The 18,707-nt window shown below is 44.5% G+C and overlaps 1 protein-coding gene across 3 annotated transcripts in view; it reads right to left on the reverse strand.

Annotated features, from left to right (window-relative positions):
* LOC311222859 (threonine--tRNA ligase 1, cytoplasmic) overlaps positions 1-18,707 on the reverse strand; it is an 80,434-nt gene that overhangs the window by 39,095 nt on the left and 22,632 nt on the right. For all 3 annotated transcript variants that reach the window (XR_014619382.1, XR_014619383.1, XM_084307498.1), the window contains exons 9-13: positions 16,880-17,026; positions 12,863-12,961; positions 10,271-10,437; positions 8,497-8,659; positions 48-185 (exon numbers count right to left, since the gene is read on the reverse strand). Coding sequence is in view for 1 of the 3 variants with exons in the window: in XM_084307498.1 (XP_084163624.1) it covers positions 48-185; positions 8,497-8,659; positions 10,271-10,437; positions 12,863-12,961; positions 16,880-17,026 (714 nt within the window). In the remaining 2 variants the exon portion in view is untranslated. The remainder of the gene's footprint in view (positions 1-47; positions 186-8,496; positions 8,660-10,270; positions 10,438-12,862; positions 12,962-16,879; positions 17,027-18,707) is intronic.

Genomic DNA, 18,707 nt, shown 5'->3' on the forward strand with positions numbered 1-18,707 from the left:
TAGAGGGTGGGTGTGTGTGTGTGTAGGGGGGGGGGGGGGGGGGTTACCTTCTCTGCTTGGTCCCAGACCTCAGGTTCTCCCAGGAACTTCTCTGGCCTAGTGGAGAGATTGAGTTTGAAGGTGAAGCCAAACACCTCGTATACGGTCCGCAGGAAGTCCAGGCAGCCCTTGATCTCCTCTCCGATCTAGCAATAGGAATGTAATTGTACTATAATGACCAGTATAAAGCAACAGGAATGTAACAGTACTGTATGTAAATGTTGGAAGAAGCATTGCATGGCAGTCCGTGGATTTGGTTGAGGAGAAATCATGTCAGCAGGGGGCCAAAGTAAACAAAGGGTAAGAGTATTAATTTTCTGTTGTTGCCGTTTCATGTGTGATATGACCAACCCATCAGAGTGCCAAGTACCCCATTATCCTATTAATTACTCTATTCTGGAATTATTTTCCCTTTCCCTTCCTGTTTTGCTATTCTCTGCCTTTCTTCCTCCCCTCTTCACCTGAGAACATCACTTTTCCTCCTGCTACTTACACCTATCTCCCTCAACATGTGCTTCCTACCTATCCCTACCCTCCCCTCCTACAGACCAACTTCAAGCCATCCACACCAGTTTGGAAGCAACCCTGCCAACCTCCGCTACCTGCCTACGGCCACAAATATACCTGTCACTATGTGGAGGCTTATGGAATACACCTTGACTCGCACACCACAACCTTCCAGACGTGGTGGAGGCACTGGTCTTTTGTCCTCTCCCTCGTGGACTACACATTTAATATCACTACCAGCTCTGTCACTCTCCTCTCTCGAATATCATGCAGTATCCGTCTCTACTCCATTCAATCTCACCGCTGTTACTCTCTATCGCCCTCCAGGTCCCCACGATCACTTCCCAGATGAGCTGGACATGCTTCTAAGCTTTTTTCCAGAAGATGGCACCCCCTTTCTCCTAATGGGTGACTTCAACCTGCCTGACTCGTCTCAGTCAGACACTGTGGTCTCTCTCCTACAATCCTTTGACCCGACTCCCACCGTCTTGCCTCCAACTCACAAAGCTGGCAATTCCTTGGATTCTCCCATGACTCCTGCATAATTAAACACCACAGTAACTCCCCTCCATATATCAGACAACTTCTTATGCTGCTTAACCCCAAACCCTCCACTCCAACCCAAACTGTCTCATGCATAGTACGCAACCTAGCGCCCTCCACCGACATCCTATCCGTTCTACCTTTGAGTGACACCTACTCTGCTCTTCCCTCAGATACGGCAACCTCCACCCTCCTCAGCCCTCGCAACCTCCTTCGACAAGCTCCGTCCCCTTGCCAAGCCTGCCCCCCCCCCCCCCCCCCCAGTCCATGGCTGTCGGATGCAGTGAGAGAAGAAAGACAGGACCCGAGAGCAGCCGAGAGGAAGTATGAAAAGACTCGCCTCACTGGTGACATCACCACCTATCACAACCTCTTGTTGGCATTCTCCAAAATCACTATGGACCTGTCTCAAAACCCTGCCCCTTTTCTTGATCCTCCAATCACAGCTGTCGCTTACCTCTGACTTCCTCGTACAAACAAAGTTTGTACGAGGAAGTCAGAGGTAAGCGACAGCTGTGATTAGAGGATCAAGAAAAGGGGCAGGGTTTGAGACAGGTCTATTGCCAAAGCTTCCTTCTTCCACCGTAAGATTGAGGCCTCGGCTAAGAACTTCCGCAAACTGCACGCCACCATGTCCTCCCTTCTGACTCCCCCTCCACCCCTCTCTCAATGCCGAAGACTTCCTCCAAATCCCACCCATTCAAAATGCCGAATCAAGAACCTCATCTTTCTCTCCCATTACAGACACCGAAGCACTGACGCTGGTAACGTTGAACCGTCCCACTACATGCTAGCTGGACATGATACCCTCCCCACTCCTCCAGTCCATAGCACCAGACATCCTCCCATTCCCAACTGCAACCATCAATTCCTCCCTCAACTCTGGGGTGGTTCCCACCTCCCTAAAACAAGCTAGAGTCACACCACTTCCAAGGAGGATCTTCACTTGGCAAGAGCGAAAGGCCTCTCCTCTGTCCTGATTCTCCTGGACCTGTCGGCAGCCTTCGACACTCAACCATCAGATCCTCCTCGCCTCCCTCGCAGGTATGAGAGTTGTAGGCTCTGCGCTGGCATGGCTGTCATCCTACCTCGACAACCGCTCCTATGAAGTATCATGGAGAAGCACCCTGTCGCCCCCTACAGACGAGTGTCCCCCAGGGCCATTCTCTTCTCGCTCTACACAAAATCTCTGGGTAACATTATCACATCTCATGCCTTTTCGTATCACTGCTATGCCAATGACACTCAACTCTTCCTTTCCTTTCCTCCCTCAGATATCCAAGTCTCTGAGCGGATCTCGGCCTGCCTGTCCGACATCTCTACCTGGATGATGACCAGAGTTACTTCACTTGCCAGCAAGATCCTCCCCGCTGACCGACCTTTCCATCACAGTGGAGAATATAGCAGTGGCTTCGTCCCCGATCACTAAGAACCTAGGTGTAGTCCTTGACAACCGGCTGAACTTCTCCGCTCACATTGCCGCAACAACCAGAACCCGATTCCTCCTGAGCAACGTCGTAAGGATCCACCCTTTCCTGAAAAAAGAAGCCACTCAACTCCTCGTGCAATCAACAGTCATGTCTCGCCTCGACTTCTGCAATGCACTGCTAGCTGGTCTACCGACCACCGCCACCAAGCCACTTCCAACTCATTCAGAACACAGCGGCCTGCTTGATCTCCAACCTACCAAAGTCAGCCCATGTTACCCAACTTGTCAGAGAGCTGCACTCGCTCCCCATCGCCACACAAATCTCCTTGACCTGGCATATCACGCAGCAAAGGGAAGGGCTCCCGCCTACCTCCGGTCAATGGTCTCTAACTACACACCCTCAAGATCCCTCCGCTCTACATCTTCTGGCCGCCTCAGGCTCAGACCCACTCCTATCTAAGCTCTCATCAAAGAGAAGCTGGCTATTCTCGGTCCTTGCTCCACAATGATGGAACGAACTTCCCACCAATTAGAACAGTCAAAACCTGACCAATCTTTCGCTGTCGACTAAAAACACTCAACACTCAATATCCGAAATGAAGGGGGAAAAACATAAATACAAAAATAACCTTTTACTATCATGCACTTTTCCACCAAATAATCTTCCTTGCCTATATTACTACCTACTATAATAATATGTCTTTACTACTATGCACTCAACACTGTAGCACCCAAGTTTCAACACTGTTAGATGAACATTGTTACTCAGCTGAAAGAGTTGCACCCTTCCTGTTGTACATAACTTGTAAGTCGCTTTGGATAAATGATCAAATGTAAATGTAATATTGGTATCAGGAATTGTTTTATTTTTGACATAGGATAACATAGGGAGGTTTGGCGTGTGGATATCATGGAAAAAGTGGGAGCAGGGCGGCTGATTGGCGCAGTGGGCAAAGCGCTCGCCTCTAACGCAGGAGACGCTGGGTTTGAGCCCAGCTCTCGGCGTTGCTACCGGCTGGCCGGTCGTTCATACTAACACAATTGGCAAGTGTTAGAGGGTGGGAAAGCCGGTGGGTGGGGATTTGACGTTGTGGACAGCGACTCCTACAGGTCGGTTTGGTGACGCAGGTGCGACGGAAGCAGGAAGTGACGGGGGCAGCGTGAGCCTCCCACGCGTTACTCCTCGCCGCTGAGAGTTCGAGCTGCTGCGGTGAAAAGATGCGACAGGCTGCCTCCTCGTGTACCGGAGGGGACACGTGATGCAAGGCTTCCGTCCTCACTGCAGCCGACCAGTGGGAGGCATAGTCTAGCAACGTTCAAGACAGGGGAGGGAAGAATTGGATATACGAAATTGGGATGGGAGAAAAATAGAAAATGGGGAGAAAAAAGTGGAAAAAAAAAAGAAAAAGTGGGAGCTAGCATGGAGGGGACGGTTCTGGGATGCTGGAACTAACTGTTGAGCCTTCCCGAGGTGTCGTGGGCCTAACTTGACAAAACATCAGTGAAGGGAGGTGCCCACTTGATAACCCTGGTGATATGCTGGCTCTCGCTTCCTATCTATCTAATACATGTTGGGTTGTGGTGGCCATTGGGGGCCATGTGGTAGGGTATGTAGGCTCGGCATAGTCAATACCTGGATCTCACATTTGAACCATTTCCTCATGCACCCACACTCCCTAACCTAAACCGGGTTTGTTGAATAACTCCATCGCTTACCAGGGAATTATTGTTCTTTCAACATGGGAAGTACTATTTATGCATTTTGAACCTCCAGGTGAAATTTGGTGCAAATACACCTTTTCCTCAGTGAGTGACAGCCATTTATTTTGATATTGTTCTGGGCATTTTTTTTGCCGTTTAGACGACGTGAAAATACATTTTGGTGTTGCCTTCATATTTGTACCAATATCTGTCTGCAATTTACCAATGTATCTGTGTCAACAATCAAGAGAATACTTCACCAGAGTGAATACAGAGGGTTCACTACAAGAAGGAAGGAAAGGACGGAAGACCAGATTAGAGTTTGCCTAAGCCTGTACAGTTCTGGATCAACATACTATGGACAGATGAGACAAAGATCAACTTCAACCAGAATGATGGGAAGAGAAGAGTAAGAGCAGGGCCGCCTCAGGGGGTGTGCGAGCAGTGCGGTCGCACAGGGCCTCGCGGGAAGGGGGGCCTAGCCAAAAAAAAAAAAAAAAAAAAAAAAAAAAAAATGTATTAACCTGTACGTTGACGAAAGGCCTCTCGCTAGCGGGACAAATGGCCGGAGCCTTTCATGGTATAGCCATGATGTCGGCTAGTAGCTAGCTTAGCTAAATGCTAACTAGCGTTAGCTAACCTATTCAGAGGAGCGAGGCGAGGCGAGTGGATGTCTTTTCAAAAGAAGGAGAAGAGAACTTGTGAGCAGATAAATCTGTTAGGCAGCAATACGCCGAAAGGTGTCCAGTCTGCCGGAAAGTACTCGAAGAAGAAGAAGAAGAAATTACACCGTGGGGCCAAGAAAGTCTCCTTCCACGTTGATACTGCGTTATGGTGAGTCAACCTATGATTATATACCCGCCGTGGACCTGAGTCACCTGACCCTATCTCTCTTTCTCTCTCTCTCTGGAGCCAAACTGGTCGACTAGCTAATACTACTAGTAGCTAACTGTGTGAGCTAACTGTTAGCCAGTTAGCTGTTTAGCGTCAGCTGGGAACGTTCGTTTGATGCTATCAGTTAGCCTTGAGAATAGCAGGCCCTTTGACAGAAGATGTAGTCGGGCCTGCACCATGACAAGGCTCTGGCCATAGCTTCTTTTTGTCCCGCCAGCGAGAGGCCTTTCGTCAACGTGGAGACCTGTGTTGCGGCCTTTCGCCCTGCGTTCCTCGTGCAGGTAACTTGGATTAATGAAAATGTCATGACATTACCCCACTCTTCCTTCCTTCCCCTCCCGAATGTTTTGTTAATAACGATGTTTTTTTCCAGGCAAAACATATGCTACTTCACAACATTTGGAGATACGACATGTGCTGTGTGTGAATGGTCGTTTGTGTAGCTTGGGTAGCGTTGGGCCATTGGCCAAAGCTGTCTGTGGCCTGGTGTCACAGTACCTGGCTAGCCTATTTAGCTGATGTCGGCCATTGGCTCCTTGCTGCTTTGGTTTCTCTGGTATACCCTCTTCTTGTTGGATTTAAGTGTTGATCTTTGTCCTTTTGAATCTGTCATACATGCTCTAGTCTCTCTCTAACACACACACACATGACAAACACACATGTTCTCTCTCTCTCTCTCTCTCTCTCTTTCTAACACACACAGTCTGCCTATGGCGGCCTTTCTCGATGGCTAGGCTGTGCTCAAGGATCTTCAGTCACAGTGCTCAGGTATTCTGCCACTGTGTACTCTCTGTTTAGGGCCAAATAGCATTTAAATTTCTTTCCAATGTGTCTCTCTCTCTCTCTCTCTCTCTCTCTCTCTCTTGGATTTAAGTGTTGATCTTTGTCCTTTTGAATCTGTCATACATGCTCTAGTCTCTCTCTAACACACACACACATGACAAACACACATGTTCTCTCTCTCTCTCTTTCTAACACACACAGTCTGCCTATGGCGGCCTTTCTCGATGGCTAGGCTGTGCTCAAGGATCTTCAGTCACAGTGCTCAGGTATTCTGCCACTGTGTACTCTCTGTTTAGGGCCAAATAGCATTTCAATTTCTTTCCAATGTGTCTCTCTCTCTCTCTCTCTCTGTACACTGTATATTGACTGTAGAACGGGAGCTCTCTCTCGCTCTCTCTTTTGCTATATGTTGACTGTATCATGCCCCGCCTCGGGCAGCGCTATTATTTAAGAATATGTTGACTGTATAAAAAAAAAATAATAATATATATATATATATATATATATATATTTTTTTTTTTTTTTTTTTTTTTACCTTTGGGGGGGGGGGGGGGGGGGGGGGGGGCTCGCGTTAAATCTCGCACAGGGCCTCGCATTTCTCCCAGGCGGCCCTGAGTAAGAGTATACCACCTCATCAGTGAAGCATAGTGGTGGTAGTGTTATGGCATGGGCATGTATGGCTGCCAATGGAACTGGTTCTCTTGTATTTATTGATGATACGACTGCTGATAAAAGCAGCAGGATGAATTCTGAAGTGTTTCAGGCAATATTATTTGCTCATATTCAGACAAATGCTTCAGAACTCATTGGACGGCACTTCACAGTGCAGATGGACCATGACCCGAAGCATACTGTGAAAGCAACCAAATCGTTTAAGGCAAAGAAGTGGAATGTTATGCAATGGCCAAGTCAATCACCTGACTGGAATCCAATTGAGCATGCATTTCACTTGCTGAAGACAAAACTGAGGGGAAATGTCCCAAGAACAAGCAGGAACTGAAGTTGCAGTAGACTAGAGGATAGCATCACCAGGTAATTTCTTTTTTAGGGGACCAAAAGTAATTGGACAATTTAACACATTTAAATTAAGTCATCCCACTTCATGTAGCATTCATAGACTATTGATACAGACAAGCTGAAGTTGTGGCTAGCTCACTGTTAAGGTTAGTTGTGCTAACATTACATGGAGCCAAACCTGCTGCTGACAGAGTTGAGGTAATGTAATTATTACAAATGGTAACCGACTGTTTTGACTGACAATAAGTATTAAGCATAGCTGTGCATTTGTATTGCTGCCATGCTCTTTATGCGTTGCATAACTCACTACTTGAGTAATTCATGAGAGTACTCAATCTGGGAAAACATTACTCGGTGCCCATCCCTATTTTAAATAATGTTTTGAGTGGTTGCCATGGTAACTAAGGACTCAGAAATCACTGGATGTTGCAAGTCAGGTCTCGTTAGTCGCCGTTCTCAAGATGGCAGCAGAATGAACCAACCTCTCTGTAGACAGACCTTGGTAGTACGTTCCATGCAATAAGCACATGAATGGCCCACTGGGGTGAGTAGGGATGGGTACCGATTCCGGTACTTTTAAGTAGGAGTGTAACGATGCATTGATTAATCGAAATGCATCGATTCTAATGTGACGATTCAACTGCATCCATTTGAATATGTTAGAATCTTTTTCTTTTCTTTTTTATGTATTGTTTTTTTTGACCTATAGTCCATTCATGCTGAGTGAATCAGTCCCCCAGCCAGTATTCAAAACATTTTGGGGAATTAACTGATGGAAAATGTATAGAAAATTAATCAAATCGAATCGTGGTCAAATAAAGAGATTTCATGATGCATTGAATCGTTGCCTGAATAATCGCAATCGAAATTAATCGTCGTGAGGACGCATCGTTACACCCCTACTTTTAAGGGTATCGACCGAATCGCGTCGGTACTACAGAGTACCGATTCATGTGAGATCCACCGGTGCCACATTTCAGTAATGCACACACAAAGAATTTATAATAAATAAATAAAAATAAACAAAACCTATGAAGTGTGCCGCACGTTCACGTGCACAATACAACTTAACTAGGATTTGACTTGATTCAACAATAACAAAGCAGTCGGGGCAATGGCAAGCCGAAAGCGGTCGCAAGTGTGGTTACTGGTTACGGATTCTGATTGTAGTTATTTATATTGTCTTGCGTGGTTTGCTTAATCGTTTTATACTTGTTATTTTGTCAAATACAATACCTTTATTTATATATTTAAATATATAGATGTGTACCTTTTAGTTCTGCAGAATAGTTCACTGCTTGCTAGAGTGGTTTGTTTAATCGTTTTATACTTGTTATTTTGTAAAACATAATTTTTTATTTAAAGGTGTGTGTGTATATATATATATATATTATATATTAACAAATTGTTTTAAATAAATAATTTGAAGTTTGGATTTTTTTTTTTACAACCGATGTATGTAGATAAATTTTTTAGAGAGTAAAGTACAGAAAAAGGCACTGTTGGGTACCAGTATCGATTCACAGGTACAGGTATCGGTTCAAATGTGAACGGTACCCAACCCTAACCGCGAGGCGCCTCACCTGGTCCATGGTGCAGAAGATGTGGGCGTCGTCCTGCTGGAACCGGCGGACACGGGTGAGGCCAGTCAGCGCTCCCGACAACTCGTTCCGGTGCAGCACACCGAAGTCAGCCAATCGGAGGGGCAGCTCTCTCCAGGAGCGCGGCCGATGGTCAAACATGAGACTGCAGACCAGAGCAAATAATAACAACAATTATAATTAAATTAATACTAAGCCAGGAATCACTTTCAATTAGGGCTGTCAGTATTAATGCATTCATTTTGGTGATTTATTTGAAAACCTTAAAAAGGACCAGACCAGTCTTTTTGACTGTGAGTCATTCTAGCCTTGATACAAAAATTGCCGTACTGTATTGTACCCATTCTGCAATCTGTTAACATTTTCAATCAATCAATCAATACACCACATAGACCCATAAAAGTCACTACAGTACGGTAGATTCAAATCGCATGCCAATATCTGAGGTGTATTTAGGTTTTCCCCTGAAAGGTTGCTCTTTTGTGTTTTAATACAGTGTCTACAAAAGTAAGAATAAGAGTGATGTCACCTTGATATTTCAGACCTTATTTTTAGATGAGTATAATGGTCGTATATGCAGCCGTATCTTGTCTTTTTGTTTTTACACAGTAACTTTAGCGGATTACAGTTACATGTTTTTGTGTAATAAATAATATTACTGTAATAACATAAAATGTTTCATGTAATCTGTTACTCCACCAACACTGATCCCTAGAAAGAAGTATTTACTGGGTAGGGGACCAAGACCTAGAACTGCGCCCTGAGAGGGAGGTTTTCCCTGAGTGGGAGGTTCGAAGGGTCAAAGTGGGTATCAAACAGGAGGGAAGACTGTCAGGTTTTAAACTGTGGATACCAAACAGAGAAGGTAAAGATGACTTAAACTGTTAAACAGTCGGGGCGACTGAGTGGCGCAGTGGGCAAGGCGCTCGCCACCAACGCAGGAGATGCTGGTATCGAGCCCGGCTCTCTGCGTTGCTACCGGCTTGGCCGGTCGTCATACTAACACAATTGGCAGTGTTAGAGGGTGGGCAAGCCGGTGGGTGGGGATTGGACGTTGTGGACAGCGACTCCTACAGGTCGGTTGGGTGACGCCTGTACAGCGGAAACCGGAAGTATCGGGGGCAGCGTGAGCCTCCCACGCGTTACTCCTCGCCACTGAGAGTTCGAGCTGTCTGGTGAAAAGATGCGACAGGCTGCCTCCTCGTGTACCGGAGGGGACATGTGATGCAAGGCTTCTATCCTCACTACAGCCGACCAGTGGGAGGCATAGTCTAGCAACGTTCAAGACAGGGGAGGGAAGAATTGGAATCACGAAATTGGGATGAGACAAATTAAAAAATAAGGAGAAAAAGTGGATAAAAAAATAAAAACTGTTAAAACAGTAATGCAGAACAATTCTATTGCACTGTAAAAAACTGATTTTATATGTCTGCACCTTATGTGCTCATGTGCTCATTTTATGTCTATTATATTCTACTATTTGATAGCACTGCACTATTGCACTATTTCTATTTTATGTCTATGTCTATCTTGTTCTTTTTATTATGTGTATTTTTAAAACAGAATCAAACCATAAACAAGGTGGCCTATTGGTATGTTAGATCCCAACTGCTGTGTGAACTGTGATTTTATATGTCTGCACTTTATGTACTCATTTTATGCCTTTCTTTTTCTGTTGTAAAGCACTTTGAGCTGCAATTTTTGTATGAAAGGTGCTATACAAATATAGTCTATTATTATTATTATTATTATTTACCAGTGTCCTGGGCAGTTCATGGGCTTGAGTGCGAAGGTCTCCTTCTCCACCTCGAAGGAGAACATGTTCTCACTGTAGTGCTGCCAGTGGCCCGAGGTCTGCCACAGCTTGCTGTTGTAGATGTTCGGTGTCACCACCTCCTGGAAGCCTCTCTTCCTGTACTCACTCTAGGAGCAGAAAGCAAGGGAAAAGCTTAAAGGAACGTGCCAACATTATGGGAAATGAGTCAGACAAGAAGATCGATACCAAGTTCCTCTCGGCTAACCTAGCTGTTGGCCAAAAACCCTTCCCCGGAGTTTTAAGCTAGGCTAGTGGTCTTTTTCAGCTTGCATTAATTTGTGCTAAGCTAGGCTAGGTTGCAGCTGGATAGCTTTCTACTCAACACACAGAGAGAAATTGATATCCATCTTCTTGTCCGACTTTGGAGAAGATGGTAAGCACATTTCCCATAATGTTGGAGTGTTCCTTTAACACATTGAGTGCCACGGACGCGTTTTGTCATTAGTTCATGCCGACCTTTGAGTGCCCCCGACGCCTGTAACTGTTCCGCAACAGTAAGTGACTTCCGGGGTAGGCCTGATTGGCCCCGACAGGCACGTGACGCGCAACGAGGCTGCTGAGAGCTGTCGCGCGGAAATAGGCTGTCTATTGCCATTCTCTAACACAAACTCTAACCTTAACCAGCTCCTTAACAGCGCCTAAACTTAACCGTTCTAACCTTAACCAACTCCGAAACAATGCCTAACCTTAACCTTAACCATGCCTAACCTTAACCATAGAAAGAATATTGCCATTCTCTAAGACAAACTCTAACCTTAACCAGCTCCTTAACAGCGCCTAAACTTAACCGTTCTAACCTTAACCAACTCCGAAACAATGCCTAACCTTAACCTTAACCATGCCTAACCTTAACCATAGAAAGAATATTGCCATTCTCTAAGACAAACTCTAACCTTAACCAGCTCCTTAACAGCGCCTAAACTTAACCGTTCTAACCTTAACCAACTCCGAAACAATGCCTAACCTTAACCTTAACCTTAACCATGCCTAACCTTAACCGGCGAAAGAATACACGTTAAAAAAAAAATCACGTTAAAAAAAAAAGATTTGATGGGATTCGAACTCACCAACAACGGACCGCAGGATCGCTGCTCTGCCAGGTGAGCTGAAGCGCCGAATGAAAGTCATGGCGTATTTGGACGGTTACGTAATTCCGCAAGCTCTGCCGCTCGGCTCCGCGGAGCGTCCCGCGCGGCAGAGAAAGTTGCGCGTCACGTGCCTGTCGGGGCCAATCAGGCCTACCCCGGAAGTAACTTACTGTTGCGGATAAGCTATAAGCGCCCCCGACGCTATATAGCGTTTAGCGTTTGTTTGTTTGTCTTTTTTTTTTTTTGCGATTTGAATTCATATTTCATCAATCGAGCCTCGGGTTAGTGCTGCAGAGTCTCTCTGAGCTCAATTGAGAAGATACCGCCCCCTATCGTCTCTCCCTGTGGTACTGCACCCCATTACTTTACACTGCTGAAGGGGGGGTGGCCAGTTTGCTCATTTTACTTTTATCGATTGTGCTCGCCGGCCCGGAAAACGCGTGGATTATGTATTTACAGGACCCAACACTGTAATCAATAAGCGTGATCGATATTTGGAATGGCGATCAGGAATTGGAATAATCTTTTAGGATAACATCTGATCTCAGGTAAGAAATGTATTTGACCAGTCTTAGGATAATTAGAGCTGTTTTCACAGAGATATCAGCGTTTGCCCTATGCGTGTGTGTGTGTGTGGCTGTGATCGCTGATGAGGAAATGAGAGAACCGATTTTTCAGCCCGCCTCTATAGCGTGCATAAGTACACATATAAAAATGACAACGTTTTTGTGTATGCTCGAATATTCCAGTAAATGCCTTTTATCACGGAATCTATATATTTTCCTGAAAAACGAGGGCTTTTCAAAATGATATAAAACGAAAATGAACCAATTAAAAAACAATCCGTTTCGACAATGTTGACTGCAAACAAGTCATTGATAAACGACAGGCAGATTAGACACATAGCCATAATTTAAATTTAAGACAGAGATTATGCGTTTAGAGCACTATCATTGAAGTGGGTCCTGGCATTTAACCATGTTTCCCATGTTAATGGCTGGCACTCAAACTGTTAAGCAGTGTCATTAACCCTTTCACTGCCGCACTACCAAAACGGTTAACCCTTTCACTGCGACAATACACAGAAGGTTAACCCTTTCACTGCCACACGGCAGCCGGTTAACCCTTTCACTGCCACATGACCGAAGGTTAACCCTATACTATCACACAACCGACGGCGACCTTCTGTCGTGTGGCAGTGAAAGGGTTAAAGATCGCCCCAGATGCATTTCATTTTTATATTGAATAACAATTTGTATGAATATGGTTTTCCACCAAATTGTTCAACTGAAAAAGACTTAGCAAGGAACTATGAATATGCAAATTGGCAACAAGCACCCATTGATATTTACCAGGAATTCCAAGTCGGCAGCGTATATTCTTTCAAGACATGTCAATACCTAATCAGCTTTCTGAAGCTAAAGGTGTGTAAATGTAGTCTTACTCTGATGAATTGCACCAGCGTGTTGTAAATGTAGGCTCCATTGGGCAGGAAGAAGCAGCTCCCAGGGCTCAGCTCATGAAAGAAGAAAAGGTCTTGCTCCTGGAGAGAACAAACAACAATACGATAGATGATTTTTCTTGAAGAAACATAATACAAAACAAACAAAAGGGTGACCCACCCATTATTAATATATATTATATTATTATCATTAATATACATATACATATATATATATACAGGGCTTGACATTAACTTTTTATATATTATGCAGTCCATTTGAGGTGAGGAGACTGCTCTACTGCTGGTGTGAACAACCAGACTACTGCTCTACTGCTGGTGTGAACAACCAGACTACTGCTCTACTGCTGGTGTGAACAACCAGACTACTGCTCTACTGCTGGTGTGAACAACAAGACTACTGCTCTACTGCTGGTGTGAACAACCAGACTACTGCTCTACTGCTGGTGTGAACAACCAGGCTACTGCTCTACTGCTGGTGTGAAGGGTGGTCTGCAAGGGCCTTGAAATGAAGCCCCTGCCCAGCCCGAGCCCGTGAACTTCAGGCCCTGCCCGAAAATAAGCCAGACTGTAAATACAATTTTAAGCCCTAGCCCGCGTGAAAACCAGAAAAAAAAATTAGATTTAAAATGTATTTTTTATTTGTATTTGTTTTAAATATTCTAAACACTGTTTATATATTAACTTAACACTTTGGTTGCCTAAGGTTAAATTAATGATATACCATAGATTGCCAGCGCTATTTGTCTATGGAGAAAGTCCCCTTCTTTGCAGGGCTATAACTTTTTAAATTCTATTGCTACATTGCCATTATTAGGGCCCATTCAAAGTCCTATATGTATTGTTCATTGTGTAGCAACGTTAAACTTTTTCATTCACATATTCATAGTAAAGTATGGTCTAATGTATAAGTATGTTTTCATCTCTTTCTGCAGCTTTCTCCAGAACGTGATATATAGCCCCAAATGCATTATATTGATGATGAAATACAGTTTGATGGCAATCGGGGCGATATAAAAAATTCCAACTAGACGTACTTCTAGAAGTTACTACACGTCATCTGATGTTGACCGGATGGGCGAGGGGGCGTTTATAATTCCGTGGGCAGCGTTATACCAATCATCTAATGTGGGTCAAATGTTCATCATAGCAGTTAGTGTCGAACACGGTAATATTACACGCTAAAACTCACCCCAGTCTCCGCGGGCCGTTGGGCGATCAGCGTGGGGTAGACAGTTTTCCATTATGGGATGTTGAAATAGTCGGTCCATTTCCAGGTTGTATAATAATATATACGTCCAAATCATGTTGTTTTTTCGAGTTATTTGCAGCGATCGATGTTCACTGTGTGAAGACGGAGTCTCTCTAACATTAGCGAGTGCCCGGACCCCATATGGAGTGAGTCCTACCGGGTTAAAGGTTGACATCCGGTTTCGATCTGCCGATCGGCCACCAGATGGCGGTCTTGAACCGCTAGAGGATTGAGAGGAGATCACACTTGTGTCTCAGGCCAGCGGAGGGACATTATGGATCAGATCGCAGATTTTTGAAATATTGATATAAAGACGACGTAAAGCGTCCCCCGGCAACTTTAGCATCGCCAGCAAAGACGTCTAAAGACGCCCCCTGGCAGTCAAAGTGTTAATAAATAAACAAAAACGAAAATGTCCAATAGGTCTGCCTAAATAACGCATATCACGCTGAAAACTAAGAAGCATTTACATAGCCTGTTTCGCTCTTATTAGAATGCCGTCCCAGTGCTCGCTTATTAGACTGACTCACACGGCAGCCTCGTAAAACGTATTGAAGGCTATATGGAATCTTCTTTGACACACACACACGACACAATAGCCTACTCAGTCACTATACAAACAAACAGAAAACAGAAATCAGATTTCGAGCAGAGCAACATAATGAAAGCACAACAGAACAGGGCAGCAGCGACCCCACACCAGCAAATAATAAACATCAGACTCACCACTTCGCTGTTGACGTCAGCAACGCGTTGAACAACGTTAACAAAACTTCGCCAACCGGCTACATACATCCAAGAACAAATTAAAACGTTCGCCAACTGGCTATATTCCAACACAACCAATGCCACTTTGGTCCGGTTCATTTGTTCATCATCCACCTGAGGGCTTCATCACTGTTCTACTCCCCTCGAGTTCTCCCTGCGCGCTGCGGTAATTACATCCAAATGTTTCTCTGATGACAGCTGGCGCGAAATAGAAAACGAAACTTAAGGTTATCCTATAACCCTAGTTATACGAGTATAGAGAGCGCAATAAAAAAATAAAAGACGCCGCTGCCCGGCCGAGCCCGAATTACTAGTGCAGTGCACTAGTGTGAACAACCAGACTACTGCTCTACTGCTGGTGTGAACAACCAGGCTACTGCTCTACTGCTGGTGTGGACAACCAGGCTACTGCTCTACTGCTGGTGTGAACAACCAGGCTACTGCTCTACTGCTGGTGTGAACAACCAGGCTACTGCTCTACTGCTGGTGTGGACAACCAGGCTACTGCTCTACTGCTGGTGTGGACAACCAGACTACTGCTCTACTGCTGGTGTGGACAACCAGACTACTACTCTACTGCTGGTGTGAACAACCAGGCTACTACTCTACTGCTGGTGTGAACAACCAGGCTACTGCTCTACCGCTGGTGTGAACAACCAGGCTACTACTCTACCGCTGGTGTGGACAACCAGGCTACTGCTCTACTGCTGGTGTGAACAACCAGGCTACTGCTCTACTGCTGGTGTGAACAACCAGGCTACTACTCTACTGCTGGTGTGAACAACCAGGCTACTACTCTACTGCTGGTGTGAACAACCAGGCTACTACTCTACTGCTGGTGTGAACAACCAGGCTACTACTCTACTGCTGGTGTGAACAACCAGACTACTGCTCTACTGCTGGTGTGAACAACCAGACTACTGCTCTAATGCTGGTGTGAACAACCAGACTACTGCTCTACTGCTGGTGTGAACAACCAGACTACTGCTCTACTGCTGGTGTGAACAACCAGACTATTGCTCTACTGCTGGTGTGAACAACCAGACTACTGCTCTACTGCTGGTGCGAACAACCAGGCTACTGCTCTACTGCTGGTGTGAACAACCAGACTACTGCTCTACTGCTGGTGTGAACAACCAGACTACTGTTCTACTGCTGGTGTGAACAACCAGACTACTGCTCTACTGCTGTTGTGAACAACCAGACTACTGTTCTACTGCTGGTGTGAACAACCAGACTACTGTTCTACTGCTGGTGTGAACAACCAGACTACTGCTCTACTGCTGGTGTGAACAACCAGACTACTACTCTACTGCTGGTGCGAACAACCAGGCTACTGCTCACACTTCCACAATCATAAATTGTAAACCCCCTCCTCCAAAACCATGTATCCCTACAACTTCCTTCCTACACACAATAACCCCATGAGTAGGGTTGGGCATCGTTTCGATTTGAACTATTCCGGTTCCGATTCTCCATTTCGATTCCTGTTCTAAACGATTCTCGATTCAGATTATTTGAGGTGCAGGTCAAAACAGGGCACAGCTTATTTCGCAGGAGATTTTTCAATTTTTTCATACTATTCACATTGTCAGTTGACTTGATACAGTTTCATTTGGTTGCTGTACTCACTGTAACTAGGGTATTAATTAACAAAGTAAAAATAATCGAAATTAAGAATCGAAATGCAAATATGTTACTTCCGGTTCCAGAACCGGAAGTTAAAAACCGGTTCCTATTAGAACCGGTTCTCGGTGCCCAACCCTACCCATGAGGGATCTACAATGCACTATCTACTACAAGTAATCAGTAAGGATTAACAAATGAACAAAAAAGGATCAGAAATGTGTTCAGGCTTAATATAGCCGATACCGATCAATTAAAATAGACCTTGATCAGCTAAAACACAGATCTTTCTGATCCAATCGGGACACCCCTAGGCCCTAGCCTCTCCTGTTGCATGAATGTAGAGTGTATACCCGGCCCAGCTTGCGATGATCTCTGTTCTTGGCCTCCTCCTGGAACTTCTCCCAATCCTTCAGCATCTTGGGGTCGGGAAAAGAGATGCCATAGATCCTCTGTAGTGTCTCCATGTCTGCCTTCCCCTCCCAGTATGTGGAGGAGTTCTAGTGAAGGAACACAACATGTTTGAGGATTAAAGCCACCTTGGAGAGATTTTATTCTGTGTGTTTTTAGAATAGTGTTTTAAAATATGGTACAGTTGTAGGGCAATAGCTTTTTTAAGCAATGTCGATGATATAACCGAATCGTATAGTAGCGCTGGGTTTTGACCTGCTTTAATATCATCCGTTTTCCCCCTCAGGTTTTCTACTAGTAGGTAGTACTAGGCATGGATTAGGCTAATTAGCTGTAACAATCCTGATTCCTGAGCCCATTTTATTCAAAAGGATTTGTATTGATTTACATACAGTATGCAATGCATATATATCATCTCTTTTAATAATATTATGTCCTGTGCTGGCACAGGTACTAACATAGCTTTGGAGTGGAGAGATGACACATAATAACATGGAGATATGCTAAAAAGCTATTTATCATTTTTGGCCGGTAAAAAAACACTGGTTGGTATTATTTTATTGTATTTCTTTTTATCTAAAGCATTTAGCTACAGGCATATATAAATTGTATGTATTGATAAACAATATAGTAACTGGTGGGTGTTTTTTCAAAATAATAAACTAGTAATGAGTCAATAGATAAAAAGCAGTAATGACATGTAGGTTACTCACTCTACACATGAGTACAGTAAGCATCCACACTACACAGCATTTACAGACTTAAATAAACTTCATAGCACATCTCCTACTCTCGGTATTCAGTAGGTGGTGTCAGGGAGGCAACTACCCATGTGACCTAAGGATAGTAGTATCGCACTTGTCAATAATTTTTAAATGTTTAATTGCTCATTTAATTAATTGTAGATTTTTGGTCAATTAACACATTGGGCGCCGGGGGTTGTGCCCATCATTGTACCCAGTCTGCCACCGTTGAAAGCTTATAGAGATGTTTACCTTCTTTGCAGGGCTATAACTTTTTAAATTGTATTGCTATTGACATTACTATGGCCCATTCAACATCGATTATCTATCGTTCCGGATGTGGGAACGCTATATCTTTTCATTCATACATTTTGTGTTAATACCTTCGAGAATATAAGTATGTTTTTAAGCTTTTCTGCTGCAATTCCAAAAACGAGGGTTATAGGCCCCAACACATATGATAGATTATCGATTGGCGTTTCTTTCCTATACACGCCATATTAAAAAATTCAAATGTATATGATCGGTATACATTATGCTTCATCATGCGTGAAGGAAAGGGGGGGGGGTCGTTTATAATTCCTTGATAGTCAGTAACGGCTTTATTTAGTATGGGTTGATATGTTGAGCAGATGGTTTGCAGTGAAATGAATAAACAATCAGGCTGAAAATAATGTTAGTGTCCTCTTACCATTCGCCGATGAGACTGGAGGAAAAAGATCCCAATTATTTGACGCCGATCTCCTAGATCCATTTCCGGTTTGTATGGCGCAATAAACGCCGAAATCATATAGATTATTCGTTTCGAAAGTGATCCAAATGCACTACAGTGTTTGTCTGGATCCACGTAACAAGATATGACTGCCGGAGGGATTTCCTCGACGCACCGATCGCCACTTCCGGTTTTGGCGAGAGTGTAACTCGCCCGACCATCCACCAGTATTGAGGCATTGCAATCTCAGAACAAGGTGCCGCTGCAGTCCGGAGGGAGGCTGGATGAATTATGAATGCCATGGTGAAAAAATTA

The sequence above is a fragment of the Notolepis coatsorum genome, assembly GCF_963971535.1.
Source record: "Notolepis coatsorum genome assembly, chromosome: 2".
Taxonomy (NCBI): domain Eukaryota; kingdom Metazoa; phylum Chordata; class Actinopteri; order Aulopiformes; family Paralepididae; genus Notolepis; species Notolepis coatsorum.